This window comes from Rhincodon typus, chromosome 34, assembly GCF_021869965.1.
Source record: "Rhincodon typus isolate 14 chromosome 34, sRhiTyp1.1, whole genome shotgun sequence".
Taxonomy (NCBI): domain Eukaryota; kingdom Metazoa; phylum Chordata; class Chondrichthyes; order Orectolobiformes; family Rhincodontidae; genus Rhincodon; species Rhincodon typus.
Genome location: NC_063365.1, coordinates 12688121 through 12707053, shown reverse-complemented (window position 1 = coordinate 12707053; position 18933 = coordinate 12688121). Strand labels below are relative to the sequence as shown.

Genomic DNA, 18933 nt, shown 5'->3' with positions numbered 1-18933 from the left:
ATGAAATTAAATGGAGTTGAACTGGGAAATAATGTGCACCAACCCTGACCATGCCCACCTGTCTTCAAAGGCTTTGTAAGTGCTGATGGACGCTGCATGCTTTCTCTCAAAGTTCATCCAGGCATGAATGTAGTTGTAGAGGCAGAGCAGGCAGCTGGAGACTGACCTCCTTATGGCCTGCTGCCTGAACTTGTTGATAGCCACTTTGACCACACCCACAAAGTGGTCTTCTGATTTGTCCTCCACTCCTCCCAAAGATCAGGAGGAGGGGCTGAATTACAACCTAAACAACGGGAACAGGTTTTTAAATAACTAGTGAAGATGCAACTGTCCTCAGCCAACATACATGTGGTCCATGGGACTTCAAAATAAACACTTGGGCTGGGAGTCTGTGAACCACCTTTTAACCTAGGTTTGCATGGGACTGCTGCATCCGTTACCCTCTATCCGTGGTCCCCAATGGAAAGTGGGAGAACTCCTGCATAAAGTACTTTGCAACAGGATCTCCCACTGCCTGGTGGTAAAATGGAATGTCAGTTACATCCTCATCAAAGGTGTGAACCTTTTGATCTTTTACTTATAAATTTTGTGTTTGATACTACCTCTCTCAGTAACATCTAAAGAAGGACTGAGGCTCTGAAAGCTTGTGTTTTCAAATAAACCTGTTGGACTATAACCTGGTGTCGTGTGATTTCTGACTTTGTCTACCTCAGTCCAACACTGGCATCTCCATGTCAAGTCATATTCAGGCAGTGAATAAAGGGAAAGTAGTGGAGGGTGTGCAGCACCAGCCTGTAAAAGTAAACCTGCGGGGCCATATGAAAGAAAATTGGAAGGGATTTCCATGAGATGTAAGTTGTGAGGAATGAGCTCCTGAAGGACAACTTAGCTGTCTTTATTTTTGATAAGCAGAGTGGCTATCACACACCTCTGGAGCAGGTGGAACTTGAACATTGGCCGCCTGACCTAGAAGTAGGGACATTTCTACTAGACTGCAAGGGCTCCGAAGAACCATATAAGTCAACAATTCTCTCAATTTGACACCACCAAATCACCTATGCTACTAACAAAAGAACAATTAAAAAGCACACCTCACCAGGGGTAGTGCAATAACACCAACTTTTTATTTAATCAATTTATGTCATAACGTCCTTGAACATGTCTGGAGCAGGTGAGACTTGAACCTGGGGCTCCTTCTGGAACTGTTCTTTGCCTAGCAATAGGAAGAGGCTAGCATTTCCAGCACTGACATGTATAGAGGAGGCCGAGAAACTGAACAAGTCAGAAGTATTCTGTATGCTGATGTTCTCAGAGGGAGAATGCAATGGGATTGAGGTCATGGAAGTACAGGATGAATGTGGGATTACATTGCTTAGTTGGAGGTTAGCGGCTGAGCCTAAAACTCGGAAATCAAGAATCAATTTGACATTTGGCTGAAAAATAGCAGGTGAAAGGAAATGTGAATTTATGGTTAAATGTGATCAGATCTACTTGTTGGCATTGATTGTAAATGCTGACAGAGACCAATTATAATGTGTTTTTGAATTGTATTTCTATCCATGTGAAGCTCAAAGCCATAAGCACAGTGAGACAAGGATTTGGGGCAGTTTAGAATTCGGCAAAGGAGGATAAGGGTCTTCGTTATGAAAGTGAAAATAGACAACGAGGGTAAGCATACCGGGAGCATTAAGAAAGACTGGAAGAGTTTTTCTCGGTATGTGAAGAGAAAAAGATCGGTGAAGACAAATGTAGGTCCCTTTCAATCATGTAGTTAAGCAACCACAGGCCTGAAATTGGGTATCCTAAATTAACACAGCTGGAGAAATCTGGCCTGAAACAAACTTGACCAAACTAAATTAAACAGCCACCAGCAGCAATTGGCCACAGAGATCTGTAAGAGACCAAGGTCAAAGGGGTCAGAAAGGTCAGGGAGCTGGTTTCAACCAAGCTTTGTGCATTGGAGAAGTTTCAGTTGGACTTTCTGGCACTTGGACTTTCAGCCAGTGCCCGAGGACATGCGCTTTACACCCCCTGGCATACCAACTGTGAAGAATGTTGGCATGATCCCATTAGCAGAAGGCCAGAGAACATGGAGAAGATCTGGGGAGAGAAGGGGATAAGAACAAACACCTGGAAGCCACCCCCTCAGTGAAAACTCTCAGCCTTAAGAAGAAGACCCATGGCAGGGGGTTGTGCAGCAACCCAAGAAGACCCACCCTGACCGGTGAGACCTGCCTTCATGGAAAGAGAGTCAGCCTTAAGTTGGAGAAGGAGAGTCCAACAGCTCAGCTCAGACTCATGGGACATTGTGGGTAATATTCTTTCTCCAACAGAGAACACATATTGTGGGGAGTTGGGAAATGCTTACGTAGTGTTTTATGAAGGAATATTCTGTTAATAGAGTGGAACTGCACATAAATTTGGTGTCCTTTCATCTGCTTGCTACCCACACTTGGGTGTGTTTTTTGTGCACAAACTGGCTGAAGTGTCCAAAGCATGGACAAGAGTCAAACGGGCAAATTTATAATGTGGAACTAAGAAATGGCTGACTAATTAAATATATAAAATAAAGACCAAAAAAACTGCAGATGCTGTAAATCAGGAACAAAAACAAAGTGGCTGGAAAAGCTCAGCAGGTCTGGCAGCATCTGTGAAGGAGAAAACAGAGTTAACGTTTCGGGTCTGGTGACCTGAGCTTTTGAGTTCTGAGGAAGGGTCACCGGACCCAAAACGTTAACTCTGTTTTCTCCTTCACAGATGCTGCCAGACCTGCTGAGCTTTTCAAGCAACTTTGTTTTTGTAATTAAATATACAGTTTGGTTCTACCTTCACAAAGGAGAATACAAATAATACACACCAGAAATGTTGAATTCAGAGTTTAATGAGAGAAAATAAAGGAAATCTGTGTTATTAAGGAATTAATAATGGGGAAATTGATGGAATTGAAGGCAGATGCAAGGCCTGATTATTCTACAAGCCAGAGTAGTTAAGAAAGTGGCTCTAGAAATAGTGGGTGTTGATGGCCATCTTTAGGACAGCTACAGCAGGTGATCAAGAAGGCCTATGGTATGTTGGCCTTCACAGCAAGAGGTTTTGAATACAGGAGCAGAGATGTCTTGCTGCAATTGAACAGGTCCTTGGTGAGACCACACCTGGAATGGTATGTGCAGTTTTGGTCTCCTTATCTTAGAATGCTGTTGCTGTAGAAGGAATGCAATGGAAGTGATCAGACTGACCAATTCCTGCTGTATGAATAGATATTGAACTGGTTAGGATCATATTTGGGGTGGTACGTTGGCTCAGTGGTTAGCACTGCTGCCTCACAACACAAGGGACCCGGGTTTGATTCCACCCTCTGGCGACTGTCTGTGTGGAGTTTGCACATTTTCCCTGTGTCTGTTTCCTCCGGGTGCTCCAGTTTCCACCCACAGTTGAAAGATGTGCAGGGATAGGTGAATTCGCCATGCTAAATTGTCCGAAGTATTCGGGGATGTGTAGATTAGTTGGGTTACAGGGGAATGTGTCTGGGTGGGATGCTCTGAGGGTCGGTGTGGACTTGTTGGGTTGAAGGGCCTGTTTCCACACTGTAGGGATTCTATCATCTATTCTATGACCATATTTGCTGGAGTTCAAAACATTCAGGAGGGATATCATAGGAACCTGTAAAATTCGAGCAGAACTAGACAGGATAGTTGCAGGAAGGATGGTCCTGAAGAGAGTCCAGAACTGGGGTCACTGCTTAAGAACATAGTGTGTACCATGTAGTACTGAGACGAGGTGGTGAACCTGTGGAAGTGGCTACTACAGAAACCACGCGAGGGCAAAGCGTTGTATGATTTCAAGAATGAGTTTGATATGGCACTTGGGGTTAAGGGGATAAAAAGATATGTGGTAAAAAGTGGGAAGAAGCTTTTGATGTTCAGCCACGATCTTAATAAATGGCAGAGCAGGCTCCAAGGGCCAATTGATCAACTTCTCAGATTTTCTGTGTTCAGTGTTTTAAGCTGAGTGGTCCCTAACACCAGAAACAAGCTGAATCTATGACTAGTATGAGAACAGTATGCTATATGGTGACAAGTAGCAAAGGAACACGGTACCTTGTAAAATATGCATGTTCTGTCTTGAAATTTGTTTTCACATGCCAAGTGGATTTAACTTTTGTTTAGAGCTGGCTGGCAGATCCACATGGAGGCCCTGAAGGAGAAGAGCACGTCCGTGGTATTTTAACAGAAGCTAAGAGAATTGCAGATCTTTGTGAAGACCCCAAAGAACGGGATGATATACTACGTTCAATTAACGAAATTGGAGCATTGACAGCTAAGCTGTCTGACCTGAAAAGGCAGTATGTATTCCAGAAATGGCTAGCTGAAGGCTAAATGATGATTTACAAGTTTATTTACTTGAATCTATTAGGTCTTGTCCTTTCAGCAGGAAATTTTCACTTCAGTTGATAAATGTATAATAATTAAACTTGCTCTGAATATATACTGTTAACAATTCTGCTGAAATTTCCATTTAATTGTTGTGGCATGATTCAAATGTTTGAAAAATTAGTATTCACATTTATGTGCATTTAGCTTCATTTATTTAAACATTGTTGATTTACGTTTAGAGCATAGTTGTGATCCTGTATTTCCTGATTCGCAGAGGTAAAGGTGATACTCCAGAAGCACGTGCTTTGGCAAAGCAAATTGCTACCACACTACAGAATTTGCAGACTAAGGCAAACCGAGCAGTGGCCAATAGTAGGCCTGTAAAAGCAGCAGTCAATTTGGAAGGCAAAATAGAACAAGCCCAGCGCTGGATTGATAATCCGACTGTTGATGGGCGTGGTGTGGGTGAGTCCATTGAAATTTATTGAAATGTTCAATGAGTGATAATTCATGTTTCTGAAATGCATGTTTCTCACTTGCAGGGTGCAAGGGCTTGCATTAACTTGATTTGTGTCACCCTTTAGACGAAAGCAGTATTAAATTTGTCTTCTCCACCCTTATCGGTGTTAAATTAACATGATTCAACCAGTTAGAAATGTTGAAACTTTGCACTTCAGCAGTAGTCATATAAGGAGTTCCTATCTGAAGTCAAAAATACGTACCACGGGTGACACTTAATTTTGTGTTTTGACCTGTAGAAAGAAATCTTCACAGTCAGAGGATTGTTGCAGTGCAGAAAAAGACCTTCAGCCCCTTGGCTGTCTGAACAAAAATCTCACTGCCATTCTTCAGATTTTTCACTGTAATCTTGCATATTGTTCCATTCCAAATAACGTCTAATTCCTTTTGGAATAGTACCATTGAACCTGCCTCCACCACACTTGGGTAACGCATTTCAGACCCTAACAAGTTCAGTTAAAGTTTTTGTCATATCACTTCTTCTGCTTTTATTAATTAGTTGAAATATGTGCCCCCTCATTCTCAACCTTTTCATGGGTGGTAATGTTCTGTCCCTATTTATTTTGTCAGAACCTCTCCTGATCGAGGATGCTGCAATCGGGTCTCTTCTTGGTCTTCTCCACTCCAAGGAAAATAGATCCAACTTCTACAAACTACCTTCCTAACCTAAATTACTGACCATTGAAGCTATTATCTTAAATCCTTCCTTTTCCATCTCTATCCAACAACTTTGGCAACTTATCCACATCCTTTTGAAGTTCTACAGTATCCTCCTTATAGTTTAAAATACTGCCAAGGTTTTTGTTATTATCAACATGCTTTGAAATTATGTTGTTTAACATGTATATCTGTGTTACACATGGGAATTCAGCAAAAGTAATGCCAAACTATTAATGTCCTTGAGGTTACCATTGACCAGAAACTGAACTGGACTAGCCGTGTAAATACTGTGGCTACAAGAGATCGGAGGGTGGGAGTTCTACAGCACTGAACACACCTTCTCCCCTATGCTTGTCCACCGTTTCTGTGGTGCAAGTTTGGAGTGTGATAAAACACTCAGCTTGCCTGGATTAGTGCAACTCCCAATGACATTCAACACCCTTTGGAACAAAACTGCCCAATTAGATTGGCCTTCAACATTCACTCTCTTCACTGTTGCACAGTATGTACTATAAGCAAGATACGTTGCAGTAACTTAACAAGGCTCCTTCAACAGCACCATGTAAACTTGTGATCTCTACCACTTAGAACAAGAGCAGCAAATGCATGGAAACACCACCACCTGCAAGTTCCCCTCCAAGCCACTCACCATCCTGACATGTAACTATATGCTGTTCTTTTACTGTCACTGATCAAAATCCTCAAACTCCATTCTTGACAGTACTGTGGCTATCCCAATACCCCAAGGAGTGCAGAGATTCAGGGACGCAGCTTATAACCTCTTCGAGAGCAATTGTATATTATGGACACCAAATGTTGGCTTAGCTAATGACATCCACATCTCATGAAGTAATTTGTAAAAATCATCTATATCCGGAGAAGCAAGTTTCTCGAGAATGACTATTGTGAACTCCTCCACAACTTTCCCCAGCTCAAACCTACAAACGTTAACTACAAACCTTCCCCTTGCACGATAAACTCTCTCGGCTGCAAAATAACTGAATTTTGTGACTGCAAGTTCTAGAGTTAGAGTGTGCAACCAAGATTTAGAGTGGCAATGCCATGTGTCATAGAAAGGGAATGGAAATATAGCGGGTAATATCAGTATTTTTTTCCTCCTTCATTCACCAAGTAGATATTGTAGAGAAGCAGGTTTTAAACAAATAAAAATCTCTTACCTGCTAATATTTTCTATCAAGGCTTATTTTGAGAGAGATGTTGGATTTACTCATGACAATCCTTGTAGGAAATGATAACTTGTAAAAGAAAATGGGAAAAGGTGTGTGTTCCATTTGGACTTGCATTTAAAGAAAAATGAAAAAGCATATTCCTAAGGTATTATAATAAGTCTCAAGATTTACAAGCCTTGAAAATGATCTGAAAAATATTCAAAAGCTTTATTGTAATATTTAAGACAGAGTTGAGGAGGGTAGTGAATCTGTGGAACTCTTTCCTGCAGAGGAGTGTACAGATTGGGTCACTAAGAATATTTAAGGCTGAGATTGAAAATATATCAATCAGCAAGGGAATGAAGAGTTATGGGGAAAAGGCAGGCAAGTGGAGTTGAGGATTATCAGTTGAGTCATAACCTCATTGAATAGTGAAGTTGACTTGATGGGCTGAATGGCCTACTTATGCTCCTAAGCCTTGTACTAATATTGCTAAAAAGTTCCTGGAACATTAATTATTTAAATTGAAGTTTAAACCTTCAAATAATTTTAAAATGCTACAGTTTCTTTGTGAGAAGGACAGTTTTAAAGCAGCAGCTGGAAAAATCAGTAGTGCCAGATGGATAGCCAAGGAAGATCCAAGGCATATTTTTGAAATTTTCACACAGTTGCCTTAAAATTGCGAGAAAGAAGACAACCTATAGATGTAAATTATTCAAATGGTATGCGGCTATGATTTCGAGATTTAGATGTGTTCCGTACAGAAAAGCACTAAGATTTGCTTAGCAATTGGGAATGAATGTTTATACAGATTTAACATATCGAGATTAATAATTGAAGATCTTAAAAAAAAAAAACTCTAAAAGATAGAGTTCATTTGGAGATGAATTCAGAATCAGAATTAGCTTTTGTATTGATCAGTTAGAAATTATGCCATTTGGACAGAAGCCTACAGAATCCATGGACCACTTAGCAAGCAGATGTAGAGCAATTGTGACTTTTCAAATGGTGAGTTAGTAAACAAAAACTAAAATGGTAGTTGTAACCACACCCATGGAAGCTTTATCCAGATAAAATAAAGACTTTTAGCATTAAACAGCCACTGGATAATAGAGGAAATATAACTCCAAGCTCAGAAATCCATGAATTTTCTCGGCCTAAATAAAAACTCAACGGTTGAATTACGACCAGAATACTGAAACACATTTAAGGCATTTGGAAGGTCTGGCGTTCTGCATGCACCAAGGAAATGTCCAGCTTTCATCAATTTTGCAACTCGTATGGTAGAAAACACCAATGGCAGAGGCAGTGCACTAGAGCAAAGGGTGATACAGCTACAAAGAACTCTGCACCAATGAAAATAGACTGCACACTAAGACTACCTTCAAGCAATTATAAAATCCATCTAGTAGGTAGGTTTATTGATGAGTCAATATATGACTAGTTACAAAATGAGACAGTGAGTAGAAACATTTATTTCACACTGTTAATCTTGTAGAAAATGTCAATGTCATCAAACTATCCAAAGGATTTCCAAAAATTCACATTATTTTCTGAATATATTTGATTATCAGCCAAGTACGACACTGGGAAATGCTATTAAGGTACCTTAGCGAATTATTTGCAAAAGACGCATATGTCCACAGCCATGGAAAATCATGATAAAACCTGTAAATGTGAAACTTTCCGCAAACTGCGATTTACCAGTTCTGCTTGCAGGATTAATTGTGCTGGAATGCAAGTGCAGTGCAATTCTCCAGGATTTTCAAACGTTGTACAGTGTAGTCACTACTGGAGCATGCAGGAACATAAGCATGCTGTAGCTTCTCAGCAGTCACAGTCCATGGAAGCAGTAGACAATTCATGATATATGTACAAAGCTAAAACTTGCTGATATCTGGTTTGCATTCAGTAGTGATTGTAATATGGTTGGTCAGCCAGCTTGACTTCACAGAATGAGTTACCTGATTAGGGCTGTTAATCTGGTCCAGTTGGCGTGCCCTGGCCGACACACAAAGGTGAATGTCGAAGGTAGTAACACTGATGCCTGATTCAGTATGAGACAGTACTGTAGTCAAGAACTGTTCGTGTGTAAATAAATGGTGACTTGATGACTGGATGCTGGCCGCTGTAAAGCTATTTCAGTGGTGATGAGAGTAAAGCACGATTATGAAGAAACTCCTTTGCAATAGTCATCTTTGAGTTGGGTTAAGCATTTTCTTGCATCATGCCTTTACTTGGGAAGCTTGACTTGTTCAATTTTGCCGTCAAGGATTGGACCCAGTACACGAAAGAGTGGTAATTTTTTTGCAGGTAAATGACATTGTGGCAGACAAAATAGCAATGAATAATTCTGACAGCCTGTGGAGCTGCAGCTTTTTCTGTAATTAGGAGCCTAACTTTTCCTGAGGTACCAGATACTAAAACTTAGAATTGATCGCTTTAATTGAGGAATATTATAACCTGAAAGCTGCCTCTAATTCTAATTGCTTTTACTGACCAATTTGAGAAACAGAAGAATCTGTATTGGGGTTTTTGACCAGGTTAAAACAACGGGCAGAAGTCTGTGAATTTGGTTTAACCCTTTATGAGATGCTTAGAGACCCTCTGGTATGCAGGATTAATAATGTTAATTGTGCAGCAGTGCCGGTTACCTGAACCTCAGCTGGACTTCAAACAGGTGCTACGACTGGTTTTAACATTAGAAAATGCAAGAGGAGCTTTTGAGTTGCAAGGTTTTCCGACGTAAGTAGATACCCTCAGTTGGTGATCACCACTTGAGTGTAGAAAATTACACAGCAAATATCCTGATCAGAGTGGCTCCAGGTGAGCCCACAGCAAACCCCAAAACAAAGCCAAGCCTCAGACAAATGATTAAAATTTTATTCAGAATCCTGGCCAGCAAGCCAATATAGTTATTGCCAGTATGCAGACTTGAGACAACTAAAGAATCTGCTACACCGAAATTTGGAGCACTAGCTGTTGAAAAGTGAATAAGAACTTATTTTTTTTTTCTTGGTTTCTCCATCAACCCCATGCCAAACTTATTTTTATAGCGTTATTCCCGATTGTGATGTAGCTCCTACATTCCAGTCAGCACTTCTCAGAAACCCAGTCATTTTGAATGTCAAAATGTCAAGAGTTAATGCTTTGCTAAACACTCGGTCCTGGTAAAGCTAGTATTTCGTTTAATTTAACAACTTGCCTTTTTATTAGGCCAAGCAGCTATTCGTGGACTTGTAGCTGAGGGACGTCGACTGGCAAATGCAATGATGGGACCCTATCGGCAGGAACTCGTTGGAAAGTGTGACAAAGTAGAACAGCTAGCTGGACAACTTGCAGAGTTGGCAGCTCGGGGTGAAGGTGACAGTCCCCAGGCCAGAGCAGTTGCTGCACAATTGCAGGATGCACTAAAGGTACATGTGCTTAAAATGCGATTTGGCCATTTTGTTTTACTAAATACAAATGCAAAATACTGCGGATGTTACTAATCCGAAATCAAAGCAGGCTTGGTGCAGTTCATGGTTCAGATTGGTGATTTATTGTTAGAATATTTCTGATGGAAGGTCATTGATTTGAAATATTAACATTGATTCTCTTTCCACAGACGTTACCTGATCTCCTGAGTATTTCCAACATTTGGTGATTCAATTTACAATCTTATAGGTGCATTAAAGTATTCAATGTTATTTGACATGCACTTCATAACCTGCATACTCTATGATTCCAAGCAAACATAAAGAATGCTGAGAAAAACTCAGATCTGGCAGCATCTGTGGAAAGATAAACAGAGCTAATGTTTTGAGCCCTATATGACCCCTCTTCTGAAGAAGATTCAAGCCAGACTCAAAACATTAACTGTTTCTTCCTCCACAGATGCTGCCAGACCTCCTGAGTTTCTCCAGTGTAATGTGTTTGTTTCAGATACAGTATTTTGCTTTCGTGATTCTTGACAATTCTGTTCACAAAATAACTTCACTGTTTGACCAGGATCATTTTGCTTTTGTGACAATCAAGTTCTTACTGACAATATTTCTATATGTTTAATGAATGAATTATTCTAAGTATTCACCTGTAGTATAACGAAACATTCATGAGAATGCTGAAACTTTGAATCTTTCACCATCTTTAATGACCTGATCTCTAAACATGAGCTACCGAGATCAGAGTTTGGATATAAACTATTATACAACAGAGTAGAATAATCAAACTCTGTATTGTACTAGCCCATAACTTGTGATTTAATATTTTAATCTTTCAAGAAAAAATACAAGATGGTAAGTTCCTCAATTGTAACTGGCTACCAATGAACAATGTATGATACTATTACATGGAGATGAATTCTACAGTCCTGCCACTGCACATCTGATGTTGACTGTAAATGTCACAGTGCACTGTAGTTTTGCCCAAAATTAATTTTGAGAACTACTTTTTTCACTGCTCCCTACTTTGCAGTCTATCCTGTGCTTGAAAATCTTTGTTCTCTGCTGCAAAATCTATTCCTTCATCTCCATGCATCCCAGTAAATCAAATTTGAGGTCTCAATTTTTAAGCCCCTTGATGACAACATTTCATTTTACATCATTAGTGTTCTCAGGCAATACATCCTATTTGTTTTTGTAATTACTACAACATTTGGCATCACTCTATTTTTGTCTGTCTTTAGCTCAAAAGGCTGTGTTTTTTCAAATGGTTTTAGTGCATTATTATTGTTCCCTTATATTACATTTCTTTCACCTTGTTTATTCGAGTTTGCCTATTCCCATTGCAAATGCCATTTACATTTAATTTATGTGAGGCCTATTTAATTCTTGTTTGCCTTGAAGGTAAAATAATACTTCTGTCATATTTATTCTTACTTAGGATCTAAAAGGCAAAATGCAAGAAGTCATGACCCAGGAAGTATCTGATGTTTTTAGTGACACGACCACTCCAATTAAGTTGCTTGCTGTAGCAGCAACAGCTCCACCAGATGCACCAAATAGAGAGGAGGTAAGTGGGAATATTGACACAGTAACAGAACGAGGTTTTGCTTGCATAACGTCGCAATCTAAACTATAAATTCAAAGGAGTTTGAGCTGTATTCAGTAACAATTGTAACAATTGTAACTATCTTTGTTTATTAAATAAGTGAACCAAACTAGATAGAGAATCTTACTAGAGATAGTAAGAAATGCTGGAGTCAGAGATAACACGGTGTGGAGCTGGAGGAACATAGCAGGCCAGGCAGCATGAGAGGAGCAGGAAAGCTGATGTTTCGGGTTGGGACCCTTCTTCAGAAATGGGGGAGGGGGAAGGGAGCTCTGAAATTAATAGAGAGGGGAGGGGTGGGGCTGGGGAAGCTAGGTCGGATGGTGATAGGTGAGTGCAGGTCGGCAGTGGTGGGGATTGGTCAGTGAGGTGGGAGGAGCGGGTAGGTGGGAGAGAAGATGGACCGGTTGTGTCAGGTCAAGGAGGCGGGGATGAGAGGGAGGGTTGGTCATGAGATGAGGCTGGGGGTGGGGAGATCTTAAAACTAGTAAAGTCGACATTGAGCAAGGTGGAATATGAGGTGCTGTTCCTGCTGTTTCCAGGTGGTGTCATTGTGACACTGGAGGAGGCCCAGCACTTCCGGTGGTTGCAGGGAAAGGTGGTGGGGGTAATGGGGAGTGTGGAGCGGACAAGGGAGTCGTGGAGAGAACGGTCCCTATGGAAGGCAGATAGGGGTGGGGAGGGAAATATATCCTTGGTTCTGGGGTCAGATTGGAGGTGGTGGAGAATGATATGTTGAATCTGGAGGTTAGTGGGGTGATACGGGAGGACAGGGGGGTATCTGTCTTTGTTTTTGTTTCGGGGAGGGGATGTGAGGGCAGAGGTGCAGGAAACGCAAGAGATGCGGTCAAGAACATTTTTTGACCACTGAAGTGGGGTGAAGTTGCGGTCCTGGAAGTAAGAGGACATCTGGGATGTTTGGGAGTGGAATGCCCGATCTTGGGAGTAGATGCAACGGAGGAATTGGGAGTAGGGGATCGCATTCTTGCAGGAAGGTGGGTGAGAGGAGGTGTAGTCTCGGTAGCTGTGGGAGTCGGTGGGCTTGAAATAGATGTCGGTTTCGAGGCAGTTACCAGAGATGGCGACAGAGGGGTTCAGGAAGGAGAGGGAGGTGTCAAAGATGGTCCAGGTGAACTTGAGTTTGGGGTGAAAGGTGCTAGTGAAGTTGATGAACTGTTCAAGCTCCTCATGGGAGCACAAGGCAGTGCTGATACAGTCATCAACGTAGCGGAGGAAGAGGTGTGGGATAGTGCCATTGTAGCTGCAGAAGAGGGACTGTTTCACGTATGCCTGCCTCTTTGTAGGATAGTTTGGGCCCATGTGGGTTCCCGTGACCACCCCCTTAGTCTGTAGGAAGTGGGAGGAGTTGAAGGAGAAGTCCTTAAGGGTAAGGACGAGTTTGGTTAAGTGGATAAGAATGTTGGTGGAGGGGGACTGGTTGGGTCTGTGGGAGAAGAAGAAGCGGAGGGCTTTTAGGCCATCCATGTGGGGGATACAAGTGTCCACAGTGAAGATGAGGTGTTGGGGTCCTGGGAAATGGAAGTCTTGGAGGAGGTGGACGGCCATCTCTGGCACCTTTACCTGCAACTGCAGGAAGTGCTACACCTACCCCTACATCTCCTCCCTTGCCTCCATCCAAGGACCCAAAAAAAACCTTCCACATCAGACAGATATTCACCTGCACATCCACTAATGTGGTTTACTGCATCCGCTGCTCCCGATGTGGCCTCTACATCAGAGACACCAAGCGGAGGCTCGGAGACCTCTTTGTAGAGCACCTGCGCTCGGTTCACGACAAACAACAGCACCTTCCAGTCGCAAACCATTTCAACTCCCCCCTCCCACTCCCTGGACAACACATCCATCCTGGGCTGCCTCCAGTGTCACAATGATGCCACCCGGAAACTGGAGGAGCAGCACCTCATTTCGCCTTGGGAGCCTACAACCCAATGGTCTGAATGTAGACTTTACTAGTTTCAAAATCTCCCCACCCCCAGCCTCATCTCATGACCAACCCTTCCTCTCATCCCCGCCTCCTAGACCTGACACAACCTGTCCATCTTCTCTCCCACCTATCCGCTCCTCCCACCTCACTGACCAATCCCCACCACTGCTGACCTGCACTCACCTATCACCATCTCACCTACCTTCCCCAGCCCCACTCCTCTTCTCTCTATTAATTTCAGAGCTCCCTTCCCCTTCCCCCATTTCTGAAGGGTCCCAACCCGAAACATCAGCTTTCCTGCTCCTCTGATGCTGCCTGGCCTGCTGTGTTCTTCCAGCTCCACACTAATCAGAGAACCTTACTAGTTTACTATTTACTATCACCAGTTGTTTAACTTCAAAAAGAACATGCAAACAAGGGCTGTTGCAAATGATTTTATTTGCTAATAGGCAACACATTGGAACATTGATTCATGACATTGTGAAATGGTGAGATATGAGCTTACATCCCAGTGCACTACACTGCTAAGTAGCCAATCATGACTGGTTGCTTTTCGAAAGTGCTAAGTGGAACTGGAGTGATTCTTTCAAGGTGGGATGACTACCTCCCTATTGTCTTCCCCTATATTGCACCCTTTTGTATGGTTGTTTCACATCAATATAGACATGGCTTTTGACTGCGTTTCAAAACTTTGAGTAATTTAGCTTAGTATAATCAAATCGGACCATAAATACAGGATAAAGTGTCTTTTTATCTCAAGCATTTTATTATGGATTGATGACTGAATTCTCCTGTGATATTGGTGAATGAGTGTTCAATAAAATATATTGGCTTACAAGCGTAAGTATATTGGTAAGTATATACTAGCAAGACCTGTAAGTTGTTTTTTTTTTGTTTGCCAAACTAATGATGGAAAGAAAAATTTGCTTTTAATTATTTTGCATTAAATATATAAAAATTAAAAAATGCTGTATTGGCAGGTGTTTGAAGAAAGAGCAGCTTATTTTGAGAACCATGCTGCCAAGCTTGGTGCCACAGCAGAGAAAGCTGCTGCTGTTGGGGCTGCAAATAAAAGCACAGTGGAAGGTATACAGACAGCTGTGAAATCTTCCCGGGAGTTAACACCACAGGTAGGTATTTGTTAAATACACAATCAGTACTGTCAACGTTGTGATTTGTAACAACGTTTCCCCTCGTTTTCAGCTTGGCGTTCACTATCTAGTGGAATGAACAGAAAATGGATCATGCTATTTCAATTAGCTGCAGATTGCATTAATTGACTTACTTTAAAATGGCTTTTCCACTTTAAAGTTTTATTTTCATCCTGCAAGGGAGTGTTGGGAGCATGAAATACACTCAAAAGGTTGTTGAGTCAGACTACAAAACTTAAGCAGTATTTGGGTATTCAGTTGTTTTGACATAGCCTACAGGGCTATGGGACAAGAATGGAAAGGTGGGATTAGTGTAGTCAGATCTTCGACTGGCAAGGCCTTGATTGTCCAAATGGCCCCCTTCTCGCAAACATCTAAACGGTCAGCCACACAGTTCTGAATCTATATTTATAGTACTGGTAGAGTAAAAGGGAGTGCTGCAGAAATGTCAAACCCCCGAAACTCAATGCTCAGTTTGACTATTGCTGAATTATTTGTACAGGTGGTTTCAGCTGCTCGCATCTTGTTGAGAAATCCTGGTAACCAGGCAGCCAATGAACATTTTGAAACCATGAAGAACCAGTGGATTGATAATGTTGAGAAAATGACCGGTGAGCAGAAGCATTAAATTTGCAAATCGTGCTGTTTGTCTGATTGAAACTGCAAAAGGTCATTGAGTTTTCCCTGCTTCCTCGTATTGTTGGCTATCCTAAGAAGAAGCTCCACAAACCAACCTTGTTTTGAGCTTGAAGCCTTCATTCACAAGACAATATATTAGCAAATGGCAAGAATTTTTAGTCTAATCAACCATCTTTGTACTGTTAAGATGCTTCTATCATGAGATGCTTAAATGTAACTGACCCAGCACTTTGAATGTAAGTTTGGGTTTGTTGATCCTGTGTTCTCAACAGGGAGCAGCACTTGAACGAATAGCTGATCACAGAATCTGCACCACTGTGCTTGTAATGCAGCCTCTAACTGATAATCCCTTTTTCAGTATGGGTATCCTTGTGAATTGGGTGAACTATTTCATTCATCTTCACTGTAACATACATATAAACATATGAAAACTGAAAGAACTGTGGATGCTGTAAATCAGGAACAAAAACGTGGTGACCGTTCTGAGGAAGAGTCACTGGAACCAAAATGTTAACTCTGATTTTTTTCTTCATAGTTGCTGCCAGACCTGCTGAGCTTTTCCAGCAACTTCTGTTTTTGTATATAAACATACGAATTTGGAGGAGAGGTAGGCCCCAAGCCCGTTAAGTCTGCTCTGCCATTCAGTAAGATCTTGGCTGATCATTTTTCTTTTCCCAAATTCCACATTCCCATCTATTCTCATTAACTTTTGATTCCCTTGCCTAACAAGAATCAATCTACCTCCACCTTTTTAAAATTGCTCAATGGCCCTACCTTCTGCATATTCTGAGGTGGAGAATTCCAAAGTCTCACAATCCTGTGGAAGAAAAATACTTCCTCCTCATCAGTCCTGAAAAAGTGACCCCTTACTTAGAAATGGTGTCCCCTAATTCCAGTTTCTTTCCCACAAGAGTGAACATTTTTTCCATGTCCACCTAATCCCAACTGTAAGGATCCTATAAACTTCACCTCTTAGTATTCTGAACTCCAGTGAAAACAAGCCCAGTCGTCCAATTATATCTCAATAAGACAGCCTACTCATTTCAGGTATCAATGTGGTAAACCATCTCTGAAACACCTCCAATGCATTGCCATCCTTGCTTAAATGATAGAGATGAGAACTGGACACTGTATTCAAGCTGTGTCATCCATGTCCTGTATAACTGAAGCATAACATCCTCACCTCTGTTCAAAAATTGCTTCAAATGTTTTTATTTCTGTACCTAATTTACAGGGGGGGAAAAAAAACCATGTTGCGTAAATCACACTTTTTTCCATGACTTGAAAGCTATTTTCTCTGTTTTAAAATGAATCCAGTTTCTCTCTTCTCTCTTAGGTTTCCTACCCAGGAAGCACATGAACGCTGTCCAACCTTTTGTTATCCATTTTACAGTAAAAATGCTGCCATATGTTTGTGTGATGACTTTTCTGTTGAGGATCATTTATTACAGCTTGCTTCATCTCTCTGAATTAAAGAATTGTGTCTGATTTGAACATACAATGTTGACCACGACGAACTGTTAAGATGAATTAGCAGTGTTGAACAAGCAGATACCTAGTATGCTTCGTAAATATCAATTTAATCTGTACCTTCCCTCCATGGTGTTAACTCCGTGTTTAGGAAGCGTCCAGTGATTAAATTCAAAACAAGTCCTTTTCAAGCAGCACTTCTCAGATAAAATCAAATTTCTGTCCCTATGTGACTGAGTGTTTGTTTGTTTTTAAACAAAAGTTAAATAATTGTACAAATCTTTAAATGTGCTATTTTGAGAATATATTTCTAAATGGTCAGTAATGTGCAGCTGCATTCTTGTTTTTGTTTCATGGTTCGTGTCAGCATGTCACCCAAAATTTCCAGCTATTCCAAACTGCAAGCTTTTGTATTAAATGAGCTGAGTTTCAGTCACAACTTGAATATCAGGATTATATTTGATCAATTTAATTCTGATAATGCTGAGTATTAATGTGTCATGTATTTCATAGGTTTGGTGGATGAAGCGATTGATACCAGATCTCTCTTGGATGCCTCTGAAGAAGCCATCAAGAAAGACATAGACAAGTGCAAGGTAGCCATGGCCAATGTACAACCCCAAATGCTGGTTGCTGGAGCAACAAGCATTGCCCGTCGTGCAAACCGAATTCTACTGGTCGCAAAGAAGGAAGTCGAAAATTCAGAAGACCCAAAATTCCGTGAATCAGTCAAAGCAGCATCTGATGATCTAAGTAAAACTATCTCTCCTATGGTAATGGATGCTAAAGCTGTCGCTGGGAACATTTCAGATCCTGGTAAGATCCACTGAGGTTTTATTGCTAATTTTGTACTTTCACTGTATTGTTGCAAATGATTTTGACTTCTCTTGTTTTTACCTGTTGCATTAGAAACAGTTCATTCTGACTTCAAAGTGGATGTTATTCACTGTAGTTAAGACTATAAGAACGATTGCAGTACATTAAGGGTCTTCAGCTAAAGACTTGAAGTTGAGGTGCTTAAGATAAAATTTGTTTGACCTCAGGTGCTCAAACTTCCATGACAACTTGATATGATTTTGTTGAGTTCCTGTACCGTTTTCATCACAATTGAACGTTTTGCAATCACTTAATCTCAATTCTGTCCAGTTTCTAAAATTTCATTGATCTACGTATAAGTCTGCACAAGTGCTTTTGCTTTCCAGACTGATGTATTATCGAACTTGCTATTTTCTAGAAATAAAAGCGTCTGCTTCTGAATTCAATAAAAATGACTGAGCAGAAAAGGTATGATTTGTAAAAATTGAAGTTAATTAGTTTTGATTTTTATTTATCTCCCCTTAGGGCAGCTTTGTACATAAACAAAATTGTCACTGGTTTTTCTCGATGGGGTATGCTTTTCTGATTTTAAATCTTAATGACCCTCGTTGGGCTAGTGTAGGCTTTAAAACCAGAAGTGTGTGTTCATTTAAGACATTTTTGATCAGTTTATTTTGGTCAATAATCCTGTGATTCTTACCTGTAGGTTTGCAGAAAAGTTTCTTGGATTCAGGATATCGAATTTTAGGTGCTGTAGCCAAAGTTAGAGAAGCCTTCCAGCCTCAGGAACCAGAATTTCCTCCTCCTCCACCTGATCTAGATCAACTTCATGTAGGTCTACATTTGATATTAACATAGACTGTAAATTTTTGATCTTTGGCTTTACTTGGTTAAATAAATTCTGTTGCTTCTGATGGTGTACAAAGAAAGCCATGTCATCAGGATGCGAATCTGGGAAAATAATATTCAGAACGTAAAGGCTTATTTATTAGCAGAATTCTTAAATAAAATACTTGCTGTAAGGAAAATTTTACTGCTTTTTTTGTTTCAGATGAACATGTTAATGATACATGTGAGCCAAGTTAGGTGATTAACGTATACAAAAGATTTTGATCCAAAGACCTAACTTTATTACTTGTTTCAGAAATATAACTTCTAGT

General features: G+C 40.8%; 1 protein-coding gene across 1 annotated transcript in view; it reads left to right on the top strand.

Moving 5' to 3' along the window:
• vclb (vinculin b) overlaps positions 1–18933 on the top strand; it is a 103215-nt gene that overhangs the window by 63109 nt on the left and 21173 nt on the right. The window contains exons 11-18 of the mRNA XM_048616267.1: positions 4167–4342; positions 4648–4838; positions 9938–10137; positions 11585–11713; positions 14678–14827; positions 15351–15459; positions 17471–17773; positions 18480–18604. Coding sequence (XP_048472224.1) covers positions 4167–4342; positions 4648–4838; positions 9938–10137; positions 11585–11713; positions 14678–14827; positions 15351–15459; positions 17471–17773; positions 18480–18604 — 1383 coding nt within the window. The remainder of the gene's footprint in view (positions 1–4166; positions 4343–4647; positions 4839–9937; positions 10138–11584; positions 11714–14677; positions 14828–15350; positions 15460–17470; positions 17774–18479; positions 18605–18933) is intronic.